Here is a 22,664-nt window from a genome sequence, read left to right as displayed (position 1 = left end):
GAGAGAGAGAGAGGTCTTTTTAGTGCCATAGTGATAAGCCAATGGACTGTATATAATCCATAGGACTTTAGTGCAACAAATGGGAATTAGCTAGAGACCACTCAATTTAGGAGCTCAATGTGTACACTCATCACTGTCCCAACACTCTAGAGAGAGAGAGATGTATATTTTAAGGGCATGTTGTTATGAAATAGTAGGGGGGAGAGAGAGAGAGAGAGAGGGGGACAACTCACCTAACAATACCAATGCAAACGAAAACATCAATTATTTTAATAGACACAGTAGTGTAAAGTAAACATTAACTTATATAAAAAACAACTAGCATTTTCAGAGATCCCATCTCCCCAGCTCTCTCTGTTTCTCTCTTTCTCACACACGCTCTCTCCTCTCCATAGCTTGCAGCTTTTGGATCATTCATTTACAAGCTTCGCTTGAGCTCCTCTCTCTCTCTCTCTCTCTATAGATCCGTTGCGCTTGCCCAGTGTCTGCGCGGGATCAAGCTATGCTGTTCCGAGCAATATCCAGAAAAGCAGAAAAAGCAGACTCATCTCTCCATTATCTTCAAAGCCTCTAATTAAGCGCTCCATAAAATGCGCGATCTTTCCATCTTAATCGGCCTTACTAACTCTTTTGAATCTCGACGGCGAAACCCTAGCTCAAAAGGTTCCGATCTTAATCTGCATTGCTAACCTCAGCTCCATTAGTCTCCATTTTAATATGCATTGCTTACCCTAGGTGATTTTACTCACGTAAATGAACTATTTCCTGCTGTTGTTGGCTAGACTGCTTCGCTGACCCCAAGGTCAATAATCTGTTCCTAATCAGCATCATTAATTGCGTATAATCAGACATTAATCCTTATCGCTAGCCCTAGCTCCATTTGTTGCAATCTAAGTATGTATTGCTAAGTACTAGCTACATGTGTTCTGATACTTTATGTGCATTGCTAACCCTAAAAAAGTGGTATCTGCGTTCTTGTATGATTTGTCTGTTGCATTTGTTTTTTTGGTGAATGGTGTTGAACTGTGCATTATTCTGATCACGGATGCCCCTGTAGAGTTGCAATTGGCAAGATTTATTTCAAAACATGCATAGTGAGATTTCATACGAGGAGGGGCTCATGTAACTGCAAGCAGTGCCACACATCAAGAGGTAACAAATAATCTGCACATGCCGTACATGAAACAGGGTGTTCAGGGGTTTGTTTGTTTTATGTGTGTGCACGTGCGTGTACATGCGTGGAGTAGTGCTCTTAAACAATCTTTCAAGATCTGCTTGCAGATTTAACTGGTGGGGGCAAGACCATCTGCAGTGAAAAATGCAGGCTTCAAGTGCAAAGTCTCCAAACACCGAGCCTCCAACCCCCCGCTCTACTGTGGCAGTACGAACGAGGTATGTTTTTAAAACTATTCTACATCTTTGTACAAGGCTTCCTCGAGTTTTAGCTTATCACAAGACACATTCTGCCAGGTTTTCCACTGTTTTAGGCTGGTTTTACTCCCAGCCAAAGGTGATATTTTTTTGGCCATGCTATGGTTGGGAGGGGAATTGAATGGGCAAGATTGCTTGCCCATGCTATGGCTGGGAGGGGAGTTGAACGTGCAAGATTGCTTGTCCATCCTTGATTTGGGCAGCTGTTGATTGGCAGGTGCACTGTTGTAGTGTAACCAGCCTTAGAGTGCCTCCCCCCCTTCTACCACATGTATTTGAGCTTGTCCATGACCGCATGTGTGTATGCCTTGGCTTCTCAAGCTTGCTCAAGTATAGCATTTGAGATGTTGGCCAGTTATGATAACCATGGCTTACATTTTTTTGTGTGAGAAACACACACATATACTCATGTACATGTGCGGGTACTGTGCCCCTGGAGTCAGCTCGATGGGGGTGGTGATAAGTTATAACCACGCAAGCTAGAGCCCTGACGGACTGATTGTGGCTTATTTCAGCAACTGCATAAAGTGCTCAATCCCATGGTTAGAAGGTTAACACAATGCTGGCTGCTCTTTGGGCCCAAGTTACTCCGAATAGTGGATCTCATGTGCTGCCCAATAGCTGTAGACAAGAACGGTTTGAGAGTGCCCTGGATTGATGTAGCATCCGCAGGAGCAAGGTTCCCTAAGCATGCTTTATAGAGGCCAGGAAAGTGGCAGCAAAGATTCACTTTCTACCAAAGATCAATCAAGGTCTAGACTTAGAACTAAGCATGTATTTAAATTCACAAAGCAACATTAAAACTGTTTCCTTCTGTGTTTGTCGTTCTCAATGAATTGAGAGCCGCTTGTGTGAAAATTTCCAAATCCGTGAGTAGGCAGACCCAACAATTAGTCAAAAGTTTATATTCTTTAGAGTTACTATAGATCATTCGGTAGTCCTGGCAGGCCCTGCGTTGTTTGGTGGACTTAAATATAAGGGTGAAAGACGGCTGAGCTGGGGTTTCAATTGCTTGGCTGGCTTGGGTGACAAAGGAGGTCTTGTTTGAGAGAGAGAGAGAGAGAGAGAGAGTGTCTACAAATAACCAAGTGTCTATGAGACCAAATCTAGTACAAAGTATCTAGGATGAATAATGAACCATGGAAAGGAAATAACTCTGTGAAATCTACATAAGCTAGGGTAGCCATTGTTAGAATTTTATGCACATCTCGTGTGTGGGAACAGGCACTTATATTGAGGCGTCGGTATTTTCTTGTGGTCGTGGCTGATTTATGACCAGTCGGCCAGGTCCATGGAGCTGGTCGGCCAACTCTCCCTTGCCTATATAAAGGCCTCCTTCCCCTTGTAATAATCCAATCCCAGTGCATGTGTTCCAACGCCCATTTGCTGGCTGTTTCAACCCCTTGTAATCTCATACTATCATAATAGAACTTGATCATTGCCTACTCTCTCCCTCTCTCTACCTCTCTCTACTTTCTCTTATGATCGCTTCCGTGTGTGCATACTTCCACATGGTATCAGATGTCTAGGTTCTGGTTCTCCACCTCTTGGTGACCCTTTCCCTCCCTCATCTACGTTTTTCCTTGGAGCAAGAAGTGCTGCTGCATTTTTTCATCAGTGGCTGCGATTTATTCTCCTGCACCCTCTTCTCATCAGCGTTTTTCATCTTGCGGTGCTCCTGCCCATGCATCATCTGCAAGGCATCACGGTAAGGGCAAAGACAGGACATAGGATAGTGATTCAGATGCTTCTAGTGACTCATCTAGGGCTCCCAGGGCACTTCCGGCTCAGGAGGACTAGGATGGTGCTCTTCTCTAGTTATGCAGAGAGTTCCCCCCCGTGTGCTTCCAGCCAGAGGAGGCTTGTGGGCGAGAGAGGGGGGTGTCAGCACCTCCTCAATTCTGATGCATGGGAACTGTGAGTTGGAGTTCCAAGCATGAAAAATCTGGCAGGTGAAGGTCAATTTTGATAGCTATGGATCGGTTGTTTTCCAGATTCATTGCTTGGTTTAGTAAAAGCTATGGATTGGATGTGTTTCAAGTTCATTGATTCAAGGTTTTCTAGGACGTGATGTGCTAAGAGTCCACTATTGGGGTGAATGGAGTTCACTGCACACTGGTGTGGGAATTCGGAGCCAAGTAGATTTCTTTGCTGTTAGGGTGGCATTGTGTTTTGAAGAGACAGGTAGGTAGGTGCATCTTCCACGGTGTATTTAGTATCCGGCCGGTATTGATGTGTCCATGGTTGCATTTCTTCATCAGTTTTCTTCTTTCGATTTTTTGCACACTATGAGCTGCAGAGGGGGTGTTAGAATTTTATGTACATCTCATGTGTGAGAACTGGCGCTTATATTGAGGCATGGGTATTTTCTTATGGTCATGGCTGATTTATGACCGGTTGGCCAACTCTCCCTTGCCTATATAAAGGCCTCCTTCCCCTTGTTGTAATAATCCAATCCTAGTGCATATGTTCCAATGCCCATTTGCTGGCTGCTACAACCCCTTGTAATCTCATGATATGATAATAGACTCCATCATTGTCTACTCTCTCCTCCTCTTTGACTCTCTCTAGTTTCTCTCTTATGATTGCTTTCGCCTGTGCATACTTTCACAGCCATGTGGTGCTATATGATGCCAACGTGTGGTCACACAGTGATACCCTCCTCCTCTAGAATCCCCCGTAGAGCCGCAACACGATCAAAACTCCATGTTGTTTGAGGAGTTCATGGATCTGCAACTAGTGGGTGGAAGGTCGCCCTTTCCGGGGTCGGGGGTGGGGGCGTCTGGCTCTAAGGATAAGTCAAGCTTGCTCTCTAGTCACCCCTTGAGCGGTGGAGATGGAGGGGCCCAGATGGGAGCAGGCTGAGCCTTGGTCCTTAGTCCTCACTATCCAAAGATGGGAGAAGAAGTTGGTGATGGAGGCTTAGGAGGTGTCTGTCACCAGCGTGGACATTTCCCAGTATGAAAGGGGTCTTGTGGACTCCAGGATGTCTAAATATTTGGAAAGTACAAGCTTTGGGAATGGGGGATTATCCTAGAATACAAAGGACCACACTCCTAAAATTTAGGAGAGTTGCTATTTTTGGCCCGACTCCGATGGAAATTCTGTTCGTGTCATTACATCTGGAATTGAGCAGATACCAAGAGTTGGTAAAGTGCCTCTATGACAGAATGTCTACCAGTTGGGATATTTTTAGAGATAAAGTTTATGGAAGGACCCATCTCTTAGATTGGGACATGTGGCAAGAAAGTGGACCAAAGTGAGACAAGTGGCCTGACACTTGTTAGAAAGTGGATGAAAGTGAGACAAGTGGCCTCACACTTGTCACTTCAGCTATTGTGTGGCTCTCCACTTGTCATTGTAGCCTTCTCTTGCCATTTTAGCTCATGGGAGGCCCAAATCTATAAATTGGAGCCCTCTCTCTTCATTAATAGAGGCTCTCTTGCTGCACACTAGCCTCTACCACCGTTGAAGGCTGCCCTAGTGATGGCTACTCTCTTTCTCTCTCTCTTGAAGGCTGCCCATGAAGAATACCGTCTGTTGGGGACTGTTTTGGAGGCTTCCATCGCGAAGAAATATTGAAGGCAAGGGTATTTAATCATTTATTATGATTTCTAGCCATGTATCAGCCTTTGTACCTGTTGTACCAGCCATTGTACTGGCTGTACCAGTCCTTGTACTTGTTGTACTTGCTATACTTGCTGTACCAGCCACCGTATCGGCTAGACCAGCCACTGTACCCGCTATACTAGCCAGTGTACCTACTGTACCAGCCATTGTACCTGCTGTACCGATTGAATGGAGAGTTGTACTTACTGTACTAGCTCTATTGCATGAAGACCCGTGTTTTTTGGGAAAGAATTAGTACCCACACGGAGGTATATGGATTATATTGTTGGCTCGGCATTTCTACAGCCTGTGTTTCGGCTTGGTAGCCTCGTGTTGGGCTGTGTTATGGCATTTGTCTATGGATAATCCGGTATCTCCCATGGGGAGAGTAAGGCACTCAAAGCTTGTACATGATATTATTCTCCTTGGGTAATAAAATACTCCAAGGGGGGGGGGCGGGGGGGTTGGCCCATTCCGACCTCTATGTGGTGTCACATGTGCAAGCTCCATTTTCAGCATTTGTGGATGTTTTGTCCAGCTTTATGTTTTATGCAAAGTGATGATGGATATGTGTTAAGGTTGTGGCCATGTTTAAATGTTTTAATATGCATTGATGGTATCAACAAGTGTGTCAAAGGCCCTATTCCCCCGGGCACTGCCGTCGCGAGTTACATTGGTATCAGAGCATAGACTTTCTTGGAAGCGGAGGCTTCCTTCTATCAATAAGGAAGAGAAAAGATCTCAAGTGGGGACTACACTTACCATCATTGCTATTAAGCATGGCCAGCCGCTTCATAGTGTAACACGCGGAAGCTCTGGGTAGTCTTCTTTCAGCCCTAAACACTCTTGGAAACCTTCTGATGCAAAAAAGCACCATCTGATGCAAAAACGCAGGTAGAGAGAGAGTAGAGAGATAGAGAGTGAAGTGCTGGAATTTCAGTATATACTATGGTACAAAAAGGTACATATCTACAGCCCTTCGCTGCCTTCCTGAAAAGGTGGTAAAACACCCAAAATCTGTCCCCTATGGGACCTCTAGTGATCCCAACCCCTAGTGGGTTTGAATGAGATAAATGATAAGCACTTGAGCCCTTTTATATGGGTCTTGGACAATGTAGGAGCTGGCCGACTGCTGGTCGGCCAGTTCAGAATTTCCTTTAATGCTCTTTTTAGTAAATCCGACCAGATCTACTCCTGGCTAATGAGGCGCATGCTGCTGCCCGACTGGACTGCAGTCCACACACTCTAGCGCCTGCAGCCGACTGATGCTTTTACCATCTTATGATGCGTTTCAGCCGCCTGGTTCTGTGAGCATCCTTTTGGTCCTTCTCAATCCTTGCTCCAAGTCTTGCTCCAGTGTACACTGCCATCAGTGCTCTGTGCTGTGTGCTCTGTCATCTTGGTTCTTCTACTGGGTTCATACTCTTTATCTGGTTGCCTTTTCTAGATCTAGCCCTGAGAATGTCCATGGCATCTATGATGCACATGACATCCCCCTCTTCTAAACTTGATGACGGGAATCCAACCTGCTCTTGGATGACTGTCATCATCCCAATCCTGTCCCGAAGTCCCTCTGTCATCATCCATTCCTGGCAACCCTTTTTCTCTGAAAATCCTGTCTGTTCTCCAAACCACTCTGTCTCTGATGAAGATCTATGCATCTGGTCTTCCTCTAGTCCACAATCCATTCCTGCCCTGACTCTGAACACCGTCTTGGTCTTCATTCCTGGAACTGAGTCTGGCACTCTCACATCACCCTTGGAGGATCAACCTCCCTTGGGACCGTTACCTGAGAACCTATCTGGCTCACGGAACTGCCATCCCCATCTGGCACTGTGGAACACCACCAACAAACCTCCTGGGAGTTCTTCCCGATCTGTGTTCCCGCCTTGGGCTTCGAATCCGTGTACTTTCCTGTACCTTGGACCTGTACACCATCATATGGGACTGAATCAGTGTTTAGCTTGGCTGAGCCTGATGCTCTGATACCAATGTAACACGCGGAAGCTCTGGGTAGTCTTCTTTCAGCCCTAAACACTCTTGGAAACCTTCTGATGCAAAAAAGCACCATCTGATGCAAAAACGCAGGTAGAGAGAGAGTAGAGAGAGAGAGAGAGTGAAGTGCTGGAATTTCAGTATATACTATGGTACAAAAAGGTACATATCTGCTGCCCTTGGCCACCTTCCTGAAAAGGTGGTAAAACACCCAAAATCTGTCCCCTATGGGACCTCTAGTGATCCCAACCCCTAGTGGGTTTGAATGAGATAAATGATAAGCACTTGAGCCCTTTTATATGGGTCTTGGACAATGTAGGAGCTGGCCGACTGCTGGTCGGCCAGTTCAGAATTTCCTTTAATGCTCTTTTTAGTAAATCCGACCAGATCTACTCCTGGCTAATGAGGCGCATGCTGCTGCCCGACTGGACTGCAGTCCACACACTCTAGCGCCTGTAGCCGACTGATGCTTTTACCATCTTATGATGCGTTTCAGCCGCCTGGTTCCGTGAGCATCCTTTTGGTCCTTCTCAATCCTTGCTCCAAGTCCTGCTCCAGTTTACACTGCCATCAGTGCTCTGTGCTCTGTCATCCTGGTTCTTCTACTGGGTTCATACTCTTTATCTGGTTGCCTTTTCTGGATCTAGCCCTGAGAATGTCCATGGCATCTATGATGCACATGACACATAGCTTATGAAGCAAGAGCATGAGCATGAGCATGAGCATGAGCAGTAGACAGCTTGTTGATCTAAGGATTTATGAATTCACAAAATTTATCTTGGAAGTATGGAGTTGGCTTTATGTGCACACGTTTAGCACTCTTTCCATATGGATATTGTGGATTATATTATCAAGCTTACAAGCAAGCTATATGGAGATATATCTCGGGATTTCTTAAGGATATAGTTAGGAGATATTTCTTTTGGCTTCATGACCAACCTGGCAAAGAAAAGCTAAGTATACTTTGAGTTTGCAAAGTTGGTGCTTTGCATATAAGAGGGCATTGAGTGGACACCCTTTTCTGACCGAACGACCCAAGGACCAAGATTGAGAAAGATGATTGCCAAGGATGCATTGGGCTGTAGAGTCAGCATACAAGTAGTAGATGACATTAGTCATTTTTGGCCCGAATCCCATCTGAGCCATTGTCTGTGAGATAAAATCCCAGTTGACCGTGTCAAAAGCTTTAGCAAAGTCCACTTGCATAATAAAAACATCTAGGTCAGAATATTTTGCATATTCAATAGCCATGAGAGCATTGCCAATATTATCATGGATCTGCCGCCTAGGAACAAAGCCATGTTGCAAGGGATGCAGACCCTCATAAAGCACTTTGTGAAGACGGTGCACCAGCATTTTAGCAAAGAGTTTGTAAACAACAGGCATTAATGTGATGGGCCTCCAATCCATGAGATGCTCACACAAATTCCGCTTGGGGATGAGTTTAACTATGCCATGCTTCCATGATTGGGGGAGTACTCCTGTATGCCAAGCCTCGTTAATCATTTGCAGGATAACACCTTTAAGGTCTTCCCAAAAGTGTAAGAAAAATTCCACCGTGAGGCCATCATACCCTGGTGCCTTACCAGTGCTGAGATGGGACAAGGCATTATCAAGCTCCACATCAGTGAAAGGCATATCAAGTTTGAGAGCTTCCTGTGGGTTGAGAATGGGAAGAACATGCTGTAAAAGAGTATCCCGAGCTTGTAATTCGTGCAAAGAAGTGGTAGCAGGGGGTGCAAACAGTTTCTGAAAATAAGAAAAGCATTCATGTTGGAGCTCTGAGAAAGACCGAGTCCATTCACCATCCAGTTTATGGACTCTGAGGCAAGAGGTCTTCCTCCTGGAAGCATGTAACCCTTGAAAGAAGGATTTTGAAGAGCAGCCTTTATCCATGAATTGAGTCATCCTTGCCCGAACCTGCCACTTGGCCGATTTCCGTCGGTCATTAGCTTGCAAGAGAGCTGTTGACTGAGAGAGAGTGTCCATTTGTTGAGAGGAGAGGGGCTGCAATTGGGAATGTGCAGTCAAGGACTGAACTACTGCTTTGGCATGCTGAACTTTAGCTCTCCAGTCAGGCATGAAATTACTCCCATATTCATGAATAGCATGCTGAAGCCTGTCCACAAGGCGTTGCCATGCAAAATTACAGTCATAATGGACATGGGCTGCAAGAGGAATTATGGCATATCGGATCAATTGTTGAAATTGTGCATGCTGTAGGTATCCTTTATTGATATGTTTCATCCGAATGGAATGTAAAGGCATGTCATCCCAGGGCTGACCAAACTGAATATTCAGCCATAAGCATGGTCAGAGAGACCAAGAGAGTGATCAACCTCAATATGAAGACTGAAATCTGTATATTGTTGAGCATGCAGTAAATACCATCTATCCAAGCGAGCCCAGTCGTTAGTAAAGGCATTATGATGATAGGTGTAGCCCACTATTCCAGTGTGCATGGCTGTCCATAAATCTTGTGCATGTGTCGTGGTAAGTAACTCCTCCCATGATCGCTTTTCAGAAGGGATCATATGAGATCTATGAGTAGTGTGTGTGAGAGAGTGGTGTGCGTGTGTGTGAGAGAGAGAGAGAGAGAGAGTGTGTGTGTGTGTGAGAGATCTGCCTGTGCCGCTCGCTTCTGTGGCCTGCCTGTGCAGCACCGCCCGCTGCTTGCTCCCCTGTGGTGTTTCTGCAGTGCCGGCCTCCTGTCCTCCTGTAACGCTGGTCGTCCTCTCGTCTGCTGTTTCTTCAGTGTTGACTGTCCTGCCTCCCGCCACCGCCAGATGCTACCTCTGCAGCCTTGCGTGTCAGCCGCCTGTCCCCTGCTCCCTCTCCTGTTGTTCAATATTTCTTTCTTTTGTTCCTTCTAGGTGCAACTGTGTGTGTGTGTGTGAGAGAGAGAGAGAGAGAGAGAGAGAGAGAGAGAGAGAGAGTCGTATTTCAATCATGGCTTCAGGTTTGGATTTTTGTACATATGCTCGAAAAGAAAGACCTACAGATGCTAAGCGCCGCCTATCAGAGCTTGCATCACAAGATGATGAACTTACTATGGAAGCTCAGTACGTCTTTGACACCCTTAAGGATGACTTTCAGCAGTCATGACAGGAATGGGGCAAACCGGTTCTAGAGGTCACGTACAAATTGAAATTGCCGTCCCTCGTGAATCCTCTCAGGAAGTTGTCTCAAACTGCAGCTATAATTTTCTTTCCAGGAAGAATCCCAGCGGCCAGTGATGTCGCGCAGTGGATTAAGTCCATCCTTGGAGGATGCTTTGTAGAGAGAGTGTATTTTGCTTCCAGAGGTTTTTATGAGGTGCATTTATCAGATGCTTCGTGCAAGCAGAGGCTTCTTGAATTCTCTCCCCTGTTTTACGGGAAGCAGATGGTACATGCTATGCCCTGGTCCCCAAACAAGGATTATCAAAGTCTTATACGACATCATTGTCCTGTATGGGTTGAGGTTGTTAACTTCCCGGACTATATGCGTGAAGAGTTGCCGGGCCTGGCTGCTTCTTTGGGACAGGTCATTTGTCCTCCACGCTCCATGGGAAACCGTAACAGGTTCTGCATTCTCTGGGACACTGATACACCTACCCCTCCTTCTATTGCAGTGGAAGTTGAGGGAGTGCAATTGGGAAAAAAGTATTTTGAATTGAAGTGGGGTGTGTTTGCAGGAGCTTGTTTTGCCTGCCACAAGTTTGGGCATCTAGCCTCTGAATGCCCAATGGTTCTGCATCAGCCCCCTCCCAATGCCTTGCCGCCCCAGACACAGGAAAAGAATGAGAATTTGCAGCTAAGACAGCAAATAGAAATGGAGCAAAGAATGCCAAACCAATCAATCAGGTGCAGTCACTTGCTGGAAAAGGAAAAGATAAAGGAAAAGAGAAGATGAAGAAATCTGCGGGGATTGATCAGGATGGTTTTCAACAACCTAAGAAGGTGGTTGTATTGAAGCAACGCCCCCTTCAATCTCGTCAATGGGATGCTTCTTCTCCCTTACCAGGACAGGCTTCTACTTCAGCTCCTGTCCTTCAAAATTGGGTGGGGGTTTTGAAGAAGGGCATCCCCATATGTGATTCAGCAGAAGGGGATAATGCTATGTCTTTCATGGGTCATGATGGAATGCAGCCCATGCAGGCAGAGGCGTTGCCTCTCTGATGTCTTGTTTTTATATCTGATACTTTGCTGTATATACCTCTTTCATGCCTCAAACACTTAAGTGCTTTACCTACAATGTACAGAGCCTTTGCAATGTCTCAAAGTGGAGGCTTTTATGGAATTATGTACATAAAATGCAGCCAGATATTGTTTGTTTGCAAGAGCATAATCAACACTCCATGGTTGGTCATCATGTTTATTTTGGCGGTTATGATATATATTATGCTGGTACCACTACCTACTTAGGTGTATGCATATTGGTTAGACATGAGCTGGAGCCTCAGTTAGCCTTCAATGACAGCAGTGGCAGATGGATGGTCATACAATGTAATGTCAATGGTGATATTCTTGAGTTTGCATCAGTCTATGCTTCCCAGACCTCTGCCATGAGGGCTTCATAATGGGATTCTTTATGCAGATATCCATGGAGATCCAATGCATTCATCTGTGGAGATTTTAATAATTCCCCTCTGCCAAGAGATAACACCACTTCAAGATCTCATATGCTATCATTGGAAAGGCAGAAATGGGACAGCATGCTTATTTCTGTGCAGGCTGAAGATTTATGGGTGCTTCTCCAAGGGTCAGTGCCTGGATATACTTTTCATCATAATGCACTTACTACATACTGGGCAAGGGTTGACAGATGGTATTTGTTTTACCCTCAACAATTTGCAGATTTTAGCCCTCATCTCCTTATAGATTTCTCATTGGGCTTGTCAGATCATGCCCCATTGTGGATGAATTTGCAGCTTGGCATGCCTGTTGATGATTTGCCACCCCTCTCCAGTAGATTATTGCATGTTAATCAGGCTTATTTCCGACATCACTATTTCCAGCAAATGATTAGACTTGCAATTCATCCCTTGCCTTTGCATGCATAGGAGGACATGAATTATGCTTGGGACAGCTTTGTCTCTCGTATGCAGAATGTCATTAGGGAGTATGGCAACTGGCATATGACTGAATGGAGGAATAAGGTTAAATGGGCAAAAAGGACAGCACAACAATTGACTGAATTTTCTCAGTTAAGGCCTCTCTCTGATTCAGAAAAGGATTCCCTTTCACATGCTCAGTTTAAATTGACTGTTAATGATCAGAGGAAATTGCACAAATGGCAGATTCGGGCAAGAATGAAGCCCCTCATGGATAAGGGCTGCTCATCAAAAGCCTTTTTTCAGGGCTTGCATGCTACTCGAAAGAAAAACTCATGCCTAAGGGTAAGGAAGCTAGATGGCTCTTGGACGCACTCTTTCTCTGATCTCCAAGATGAATGCCAAAATTATTTCCAGAAATTATTCTCCGCTCCTAGTTCCCCATCAAATCAAATGACTGAGGCTAGGACTGAATTTCTCCAATATGTTTCTGGAATAGTGGAAATGGATGAAGCTCTTACCTTGGAGAGACCTTTTACTGACACAGAACTTGATAATGCATTGTTCCACCTCAGCAAATACAAGTCCCCTGGCTGGGATGGCCTTACGGTGGAATTTTATATTTCTTTTTGGGATGATTTGAAAGAAGTCCTCTTGCAAATGATCAATGTTGCCTGGCAAGAAAATCAGTTGCCGCACTCTTGGAAGCATGACATAGTCAAACTTGTGCCCAAAAAACATGTGTGTGACCATATGTCAGATTGGAGGCCTATTACTTTGATGCCTGTAGTTTACAAACTCATTACCAAAATGATTGTGCATAGGCTTCACAGGATACTGGATGCGGGACTTCATCCTCATCAGTATGGGTTTGTGCCGCGAAGACAAATCCATGACAACATATCCAATGCCTTGATTGCAATTGAATATGCTAAGTATTCACATCAAGATGTGCTTATATTGCAGGTGGATATTGCTAAGGCATTTGACACTGTTCATGCAGTTGAGCCTTTTACTCCATTGCCTCGGCCATCTGCAGATCAGCCTTGGCTTGATTGGGCACTACGTAAATCTGGTGACTTGATATCACTTTCAGCTAACCAGGCTATCATAAGCTCGTATCAAAGAAAGATTGGGTTTCAGCCAAGGCCAATAAGGTGTGGGGATTGCACAAGTCTAAATCATGGTGGCAGAAAACTCTTATGCGTGGTTGGCAGTCTAAACTCCCTTACTAAGGTAAGGTTTTTATTTGGAGGATGTTGGTGGGAGGGTTACCTACACGGGATCAGCTCAGCCGTCGTAAAATTACATTGGCCTCTTGCTTCTTCTGCACGACATGCACTGAAACAGTTATGCATCTGTTCATGAGTTGTCCAGTGGCCCGTCAGATTTGGTCTTTTGTCTCTCGCGTTTGGGAGGCAGTAGAGAGGTCTACTGTTTCGGCTCATCAGTGGATATTTGGGATTCGTCCTCAAGGCATTACTTCGGACAGTCACCTTGTGATATTCCATTTCCTTAGATAGACAGGACTTTGGCATATTTGGACTACACGGAATGGGTTCATCTTTGATTCCTTGTTTGGAATACATGGGCACATTCTACGTATCTGCGGTTTGCTGCTTTGGCAGTTTTCTTCTCTTCTCTGAGCTCAGCTACTGAATGCGGATGTTATTTCGTTATGGTCTATGGCGGCTCGGCTGGCTCATCTTTGATGCTTTTATTTGGGATGCTTATTTGGCTAGGAGGCTTTCTTATTAGTGTACAGGTTTGCATGGTCATGATCCTTTAGAGGATCTTTTGTGGGGTTTTTTTTTGGGGCCATAGGTTCTGTGTGAGCCATGTGGCTGATGTACATTTTTACATATAATATAAAACACCATTTCAAGAGAGAGAGAGATTATTTCTTTGCTCTCTTTTCTAACTCTACATCTGGTTTTGCCCTCAGGGATTGGAATGCTACCCAAGGTATGGATGATCCAGATGGAATATTTGCAAATGTTGCTCATAGCATTGAGCAGTTGCGCACAAATATCTCAACTCCAAATGAAAAGGAGCATATCTCCAGGAAACTCCTTGAGCTCACTGAAACCAGGAAGGAAGCTAGGACTGCCATCGGAACTCACTCGCAAGCTATACCCTTACTGGTAGCATTAGTAAGGTCAGGAACACTGGCTGCAAAGATGAATGCCGCAGCTATGTTAGGGGCATTATGCCAGGAGGAGGAGTTGAGAGTCAAAGTGCTCCTCGGCGGATGCATTCCACCGTTGCTTGCGCTTTTGAAAACTAGCTCTCCAGATGCTCAACTTGCAGCAGCTCAGACAGTTTATGCAGTTTCGCAGGGAGGGGTTACAGATCACGTAGGGTGTAAAATCTTTGCCACAGAAGGTGTTGTTCCAAAATTGTGGGAACAGCTGCAACCCAAACAAAAGCTAGACTGGTCTGTTGAGGGCCTCATAACAGGAGCATTACAAAATCTCTGCAGCAACACTGAAGGCTTCTGGCCTGCAACTCTAGCTGCGGGTGGTATTCAGATTCTTGTCAGACTGCTGCATCATGGAAGCTCAACTGCGCAGGCGAATGCATCTTCTCTTCTTGCAAGTCTCATGATGGCTTCTCAATCAAGCAGTAAGCAGGTTCTTAGTATTGGAGCTGTGGAGCCACTTCTCAGACTTGTAGGCACTGGTAATGATTTGTCAGTTCGAGCTGAAGCAGCTGGTGCACTAAGGGCACTTTCATTGACTTCCAAGGAAGCCAGGCATACACTGTCAGAAGCTGGTGCAATATCTATCTTAATGAGTGCTGTAGTGGCCCCTTCAAAGGAATTTATGCAGGGTAGGTTTGCTCAAGCTTTGCAGGAGAATGCTATGGGTGCCCTAGCCAACATTTTCAATGGCATGTGTACAGTGATTGTAAGCATTGCAGAAAATATCAAGTCCAGCAATCCAGATACTCAAATGGCTGACATAATTGGTGCACTTGCCTATGCGCTTATGGTTTTTGATGACAGTGAGAAGACGGCTGATGTGGTAGATGCGGAAATGGTTGAACGGGTTCTTGTGAAACAGTTGAAATCTCAAGTCCCACAGTTGGTTCAGGAACGTACCATTGAAGCTCTTGCTAGTCTTTATGGAAATCCTATTTTGCAGAAAGGCTTGAACCATGCAGAAGGTAAGAAGATGCTGGTTGGTTTGGTAACCATGGCCAATACTGATGTGCAAGAAGACCTGATGAAATCCCTTAGAAACCTGTGCACTGGTGACATGAACCTTTGGCAATCTCTTCGAGGGCGGGATGGTGTTCAGCTCCTCATATCCTTATTAGGTTTGTCTTCAGAGCAACAACAAGAATATGCTGTGGCTCTACTTTCGACCCTCACAGAGGAAGTCGACGCTTGCAAGTGGGCTATCACAGCTGCAGGTGGTATACCTCCACTGGTACAGCTACTAGAGACGGGTTCTGTGAGAGCAAAGGAAGACGCTGCCCTTATACTGGGTAATCTTTGTACTCATAGTGAAGACATTCGAGCTTGTGTTGAGACTGCAGAGGCTGTTCCAGCTCTTTTATGGCTGTTGAAGATTGCTAGCTTGAAGGGGCAGGAAATTGCTGCGAAGGCTTTGACGCAGTTGGTAAGGAATTCGGATGCTAGCACGATTAGTCAACTGGCTGCTCTACTTCTAGGGGATCATCCACAGTCAAAAGTTCATGTATTGAATGTGTTGGGGTGCCTGCTTTGTGTTGCATCTCAAGACGATATCTTGAAAGAAGGAGCCGCTGCTAATGATGCACTACAGGTAGTGTTACGATTGCTAAACTCATCAAACGAAGAGACCAAAGAACATGCTGCCTCAGTTCTTGCCAAGGTCTTTGGTGCAAGGAAGGACCTCCGAGAAAGCCCTCTCATTGTGGATGGTCTTGAGATACTTATTAGGTTGTTACGGGTGGAACCTGAATGTATTGCCATGCAAGCTGCAAGGGCTCTTGCTGCTATTTTTCTGTCCATAGACAAGAATCAAGAAATTTCTCGTCTTGCAAAGGATTCTGTATCACCATTGATCTCATTGGCAAAATCATCTGACATAGCAGCTGCAGAGATGGCAGCTACTGCATTGGCTAACCTTTTGGTTGACACAAACATATCTGAAGAGGTTCCTGCTGAGGACATGATCATGCCCTTGACTAGGGTACTGCGTGAAGGCACACATGAAGGAAAGGAGTATGCTGCAGGTGCTTTAGCACTGCTTCTAAGGCTTCGTTCTGTAGATGATATGCTGTCTGAGAGCATCCAGAACTGTGACTCTGTGGTTGCACTTGTAGCGCACTTGGCAGCCACCAATCTTGAAGAGTGTGCAAAATCAGAAGCTTTAGAGGCTCTTGCAGCTTTGGCTAGGGCTAGGTGTGCAGGAACTTGCAGCAAGCCTCCTTGGTCAGTCTTAGCAGAAGCTCCTTACAGTTTAGCCCCTCTTGTTACTTGTGTTGCTGTAGGAAGACCATTAATGCAGGAGAAGGCAATAGAAGTTCTTTCCAGGCTCTGTCGAGATCAGCCGATTGTTTTAGGTGACCTAATTGCAGGTACATCAAGGTGCATTGCTGCCCTTGCTGAGCATGTGATCAATTCCACAAGGGTAGAAGTGAAGGTTGGAGGGACTGCTCTTTTGATTTGTGCATTTAAGGAACACAGGCAGCAAGCCATGGAAGGGTTAGATAACTCAGGATCTTTCTATCTTCTGATTCGGTCGCTTACTGACATGCTTGGTGTCAAGGCATTAGAATATCAGTCAGATAAAAGCTCAAGCGAGATGGAAGAAGGCTTTCATGTGAAGAGAGGGGAGAAAGGTAATGAAAGTCAAATTGATGACTTCAAAATTCCTCTGGATCATGATCCTGCTGCAATGCTAGGAGGCACAGCTGCTCTATGGCTGCTATCTATAATAGCTTCCCATGATGACAAAAGGAAAGTTGCAGTAATGGAGGCTGGTGCTATCGAGCTTCTCACAGAGAAACTGGCCAATGTGGTTTCCAACTTAGCTCAGGTGAATTCTAGTAATCCTCATTCATTTTTTGATAATAATCCAAGTTGATATGAGGCCTGACATTGATCTTTATTTGTGAACAGGCAGATCTGGAGGATAATGGAAGCATTTGGGTGAGCATGCTACTTCTTGCTATCCTCTTCCAACATCGGGATGTTACTCGGTCACCTGGAACCATGCGACTAATTTCATCTCTTGCCTTCTTTCTGAGGTCAGAGGAAGCTATTGATCGGTACTTTGCTGCACAGGCTCTTGCTAGCCTTGTATGCAATGGAAGCCGAGGCACCCTTCTTGCTGTAGCAAACTCGGGGGTACCAGGAGGCCTCATTCCTCTTCTTGGAAGTCTGGAGTCAGACATAGCGAACTTTGTTGCTTTGTCAGAAGAGTTCTCACTTGTGCCAAATCCTGACCAGGTTGCTCTTGAACGACTTTTCAGAGTTGATGACATTAGAGTTGGTGCAACCGCCCGAAAAGCCATACCTAGTCTGGTTGATCTGTTGAAGCCCATCCCAGATCGGCCTGGTGCACCTTCTCTGGCTCTTGGTTTGCTGACACAACTTGCAAAAGGTAGTAACACCAACAAGCTAGCGATGGCAGAAGCTGGAGCTCTGGATGCTCTAACTAAATATCTTTCACTGGGTCCTCAAGATGCCATTGAAGAGGCTACAGCTGACTTACTTAGAATTCTCTTCAGTAGTGGTGAGCTCAGACGACATGAATCTGCACTTGGAGCTGTAAACCAGCTTGTTGCAGTGCTTCGCCTGGGAACGAGAGGCTCAAGGTACAGTGCAGCAAGGGCTTTGCATGGACTTTTTACTGCAGAGAATATCAGGGCTGGAGACGCGGGGAAACAAGCTATTCCTCCACTGGTGGAGATGCTGAATTCAGGTTCCGAAAAGGAGCAACGAGCTGCAATTGGTGCACTTATTAGTTTGTCTACAGAGAATCCTCCGAAGGCACTAGCCATTGCAGATGCTGGAGCCAATGCAATTGATGTCCTTTGCCGAGTTCTTTCATCTGATTGCTCTTTAGAGTTGAAAGAAGATGCCGCCACCCTTTGTCGAGTCCTGTTTGGGAATGCCAGAGTTCGGACAACGCCTGGGGCATCAAATTGCATTCCACCTTTGGTGACTTTGTTGAGTGCAGATTCCAGTGCAGTGCAGCAAGCAAGTGCATCTGCACTAGACAACTTACTAGATGATGAGCAACAGGCTGAGCTAGTTGCAGCAGAAGGTGCTGTAGTCCTGCTTGTTGGGCTGGTTTTTGGTGATAATTACCCGTTGCATGAGGCTGCAGTCAGTGCACTCACAAAACTGGGGAAGGATAGACCACTTTGCAAATTAGACATGGTGAAAGCAGGAATCATAGATTGTGTAATTGAGATTATTCTGGTTGCACCTGATGGTCTATGTGCTTTGATGGCAGAACTCCTTAGGATTTTGACTAATAACAGCAGCATAGCAAAAGGTGCAGCAGCAACTAATGTTGTGGAACCACTTTTTATGGTTTTGTCTCGAACAGGTCTCAGCTCTTCTGGACAACATAGCGCCATGCAGGTGCTGGTTAACATTCTTGAAAAGCCTCAAGGCCTAACGAATCTGAATTTGACTCCAAATCAGGCTATAGAGCCTCTTGTTCCACTACTTGATTCTTCTTCTCAGACTGTACAACAGCTTGCTGCTGAGTTACTCTCACATCTCCTAGTACAAGAACAATTCCAGCGAGATATTATTACTCAGCAGGCCATTGTTCCTCTCGTGCGGATCACTGGACTTGGAGTGCAGAGTTTGCAGCAGAAAGCAATCAAGGCCTTGGAGAGAGCTTCCAAAAGTTGGCCCAATGCTGTGGCTGATGCTGGTGGCATCATTGAGCTCTCAAAGGTTATCGTCCAAGCTAACCCTCAGCCACCCCATGCCTTGTGGGAGTCAGCTGCTTATGTGCTTTCAAACATCCTGCGATTTAGCTCACAGTACTACCTGCAAGTGCCTCTTGCTGTGCTTGTGAGGTTGCTGAAGTCAACTTCTGAGGCGACAGTGGTCATTTCTCTCAATGCTTTGCTTGTTTTAGAGAGAGATGATGCCTCGAGTGCTGAAGAAATGGCTCAGGCTGGTGCTGTAGAAGCACTTCTTGAGCTTTTGAGATGTCATCAATGTGAAGAAGCTGCAGCACGGCTTATTGAGGCCTTGTTCAATAATTTAAAGGTGCGAGATATGCAAGGAGCAAAGCTTGCAATCTCTCCTCTTTCACAGTACTTGCTTGATCCTCAAACAAGGCCTCAGCCAGCTCGAATTTTGGCAGCTCTTGCATTAGGTGATCTTTTTCAACATGATGGGCTAGCCCGCACAACAGATGCGGTCTCTGCTTGTCGTGCTTTAGTCAGCCAATTGGAGGATCAACCCTCAGAAGAAATGAAAATGATAGCAGTATGTGCCCTCCAAAACCTTGTAATGCATAGCAGGTCTAATAAGCGGGCAGTTGCTGAAGCTGGTGGGGTTCAGGTGCTGCAAGAGTTGCTCAACTCAAGTAATACTGAAACTGCTGGACAAGCTGCAGCCTTGATCAAATTACTGTTTTCAAATCACACCATACAAGAGTATGCAACCAGTGAGATAATCAGAGCATTAACAGGTAAAGTTTTGTTTCGATCATTAACTATACACTGAGAGAGAGAGAGAGAGAGAGAGAGAGAGAGAGAGAGGAGAGGTCAGAGAGAGGAGAGGTGACCTCTCCTCTCTTTTTTTTCGTGGAAATGTGAATCTATTATGTACAGCTATCTACAAGAGCCACATGGCTGCCATCTCAAAGTCCAAAGTCACATGCAAGAAAGGAAGGAGGCTAAGCAGCCTCTGCCATCAAGAATCTCGAATCCTAGAAAGGAGTAGCCTGTAATGCTCGAATCCATGGATAAGCTTTAAGCTGATCAATCACATGTCCCTTGACCATGGAAGAAAATCTGCCAGAGCAGAAGACCCTGAATGCGGCCAAGGTGACCTCTCTCTCTCTCTCTCTCTCTCTCTCACAGAGAGAGAGAGAGAGAGAGAGAGAGAGAGAGAGAGGGAGAGAGAGAGGTGAGAAGATAGAGAGAGGTAAGGAGAAAATAAAATTTTACTTAAGTCTAACAAAAGACCAGAAGTGTCCATGTGACAATGGTAGTTCATCAATGTACATAGCATATGCACAGTTGCATATAACATGAAAACATTAAATAAAAGTTGACAGCTAAAGTAGTCAAAAAAAGAAAGAAAAACTCAAGCCTGTATCTTCATGTATCCTCTGATCATGAGTGTCAGCCAAAAGTACCTCCTCATTTAGAAAATGACAGCAATACATCTCCCAGATATAACCATCTAGCCTCTGGCCATGAGCCTTAGCAATAAAGTCCTTTGGGTCCAAGATGGGGTGTGAAGTAGTAGCATGTCAACTCTTGATCTTGGCTACCTATCTTTGCCTCTTAGTGGGTGGATGCATAGTTTTGGGCTGGGGCGTCTAAATATCACTCGGGTGGCATCATCTTTCCTTACTCTTGTAGGTGGCTTTTGGGGCCTGCCGTGAAAAAAGGTCTCTGATGGGGTGTACATGTGTTACGACTGCCTCCAAATTGTTGGAAGATTTGACTCCTCCTGGCTTGCGTATCACTCCATTGGGCACTAGGCATGGTCTACAACCATTTAAATGCCTTTACTGTGAATACCCTCCACTAAAGGAAAGGTTTCCAGTGCTTGAGAGCTGTGATCACCCCTAATACTTAGCCGATTTGGCTGTATTTTTGGTAACTAATGGAAGGATCTTTTCTCCTTTTTTTTTGGGGGGGGGGGGAAAGAGAGAGGGAACAATTGCTTTCACACTTCTCTGAATCTCTCTATGAGAGGAGGAGGCAATCCTATTACCTTTGAGGAGTTAGTTGGATTACTCCTACATGAAGTGCAGATAAGGAAGACCAGATCCAGAGGTGATGCTAGGAGAGGGAACCAGGCCTTCTACTCTAGTGGCAAAAGCAAAGTGGCCTCGTCATATGGTGACACCAAGAAAAAGAAAGGAAAGTGTAATTATTGCCACAAGCTAGGGCACTACATTGAAGAGTGTCGAAAGAGACTTGCCAAGTTGAAAGCTAACAAAGATTTGGCAAACTTTGCTACTTCTACCTCCAATGACAAGAAGCAGTAGCCAGAAGAAGAAGCAAACATAACCCATGATGTGTGTGTTAGCACATTCATCCCCAAATTCTGCTCTTTTATGGTGCCCATTTGGTCCCTTTTGCATGGCCCTGGCTTGTGGGCTGGCCACCCCTTTTTCTAGTATTTTTTTGGGATTTTTCCCAGCTTTTTTGGCATTTTCTAGTCGGCCTGTCCAGTAGCTCCAGTCGGCCAGCTTACCTCTACTATAAATAGTGGGTGCTGGCCTCTCATTGTTCATTCAGTCTTGTACATATTTTGCTCCCTCACTTATGAGACTTGTAGTGTCTCTTGCTTGGGACTGTTTTGCTTCAGTATATTCAGCATAGTTTTCTCCATATCTCTCTCTCTTGCACTCTCTGTTCAGCACATTCTAGTGCCACTCTGTTTTCGCTCTGTGCACTCTTTCATGGTATCATCGCTCCCGGTTTAGCAACCTCTTTGCTGCCCCAGATTCAGCACTGTTTTCAGCACCTCCTTCTCTGCGTTTTCCTTCAGATCTGCAGCTCTTTCATGCTGCGTTTTCTGGACTGAACCTAGTCACTTTGCCTTTGTGTTTTTCTCTCAGATCTGCAGCTTCCTTTGCTGCGTTTTCTGGACTGAACCTGCTGGTTGCTGCGCCCTTCAGTTTGGCTTCATCAACACAGCCTTCAGGTACTGTTTGACCAGTTTTCTTCTCTGCCACGTGGAGTTTGGGACATAGGCAGCCTGTTTTCTTCAGGACAGCAGCTTCCTTTGCTGTGTTTCCTCTCCCGTGGGTTTGCTCCCTTGTAGAGGGGGTCTTTGGTGTTGCAGGCTTTGGTGGCACTCTTGGTACCTGTGGAGGACACTTCTACTTCAGAGTTTGTGCAATTTTTTTCTTGAGATTGAGCCCAAGGTTTTGTGATGGCTGCACCGACTTCTCTTCATATGTTTGCTGAGTCTGCTAAGTTGGATGGTTCCAACTACACCCTATGGAAGGTGAAGGTGAAATCGGCCTTGTGTGGCGTGGATCTTTGGGATTGGCTTGTTACACCGGCCAATGCCACCCCTCCCAGGTGGTGTGACTCAAGCACAGATTGATATTTGGCAGTCGAATGATCGACGCGTTTTCTCCTTTCTGATGTTGAAGTGTCAGGATTCTGTTCTCTCTCATGTGCGTACAGCAGATGCTGCACATGAAGTTTGGAAGGCTTTTGCAGATCTCTATGAGATTAAGTCTCCGGGTTGGATTTTGGTGTTGGAAAAGCAACTTATGAACTTATTAGTTTTTGTCTTTCCATCTTTATCTGCTTTCATCTCGAAGATGAAAGATCTTCGGGACGAGCTTGTTGTTTGTGGCAAGGACATCTCCACAGAGGACATGGCTATTCGGTTGCTCTCCAAACTTCCAGAGAGGTTTGATGCATACTT

At 45.4% G+C, this 22,664-nt stretch overlaps 1 protein-coding gene across 4 annotated transcripts in view; it reads left to right on the top strand.

Annotated features, from left to right (window-relative positions):
* The first annotated feature begins 297 nt into the window (after positions 1-297).
* LOC147636597 (protein CELLULOSE SYNTHASE INTERACTIVE 1-like) overlaps positions 298-22,664 on the top strand; it is a 46,345-nt gene continuing 23,978 nt past the window's right edge. Inside the window, exons 1-5 of one of the 4 annotated variants that reach the window (XM_086800026.1) lie at positions 298-663; positions 1,058-1,152; positions 1,282-1,392; positions 14,016-17,100; positions 17,184-19,728. In XM_086800026.1, coding sequence (XP_086656152.1) covers positions 1,319-1,392; positions 14,016-17,100; positions 17,184-19,728 — 5,704 coding nt within the window. In that variant the 5' untranslated portion in view covers positions 298-663; positions 1,058-1,152; positions 1,282-1,318. Of the gene's footprint in view, positions 664-782; positions 1,153-1,281; positions 1,393-14,015; positions 17,101-17,183; positions 19,729-22,664 lie in introns of all 4 variants that reach the window. The other 3 variants (XM_086800029.1, XM_086800028.1, XM_086800027.1) reach the window with 3 other exon arrangements.

The sequence above is a fragment of the Cibotium barometz genome, chromosome 7 (genome assembly GCF_041138505.1).
Source record: "Cibotium barometz isolate CiBa-2024 chromosome 7, ASM4113850v1, whole genome shotgun sequence".
NCBI lineage: Eukaryota > Viridiplantae > Streptophyta > Polypodiopsida > Cyatheales > Cibotiaceae > Cibotium > Cibotium barometz.
Note: the sequence above shows the minus strand (reverse complement) of the source record. Positions and strands in the feature narration are given on the sequence as shown.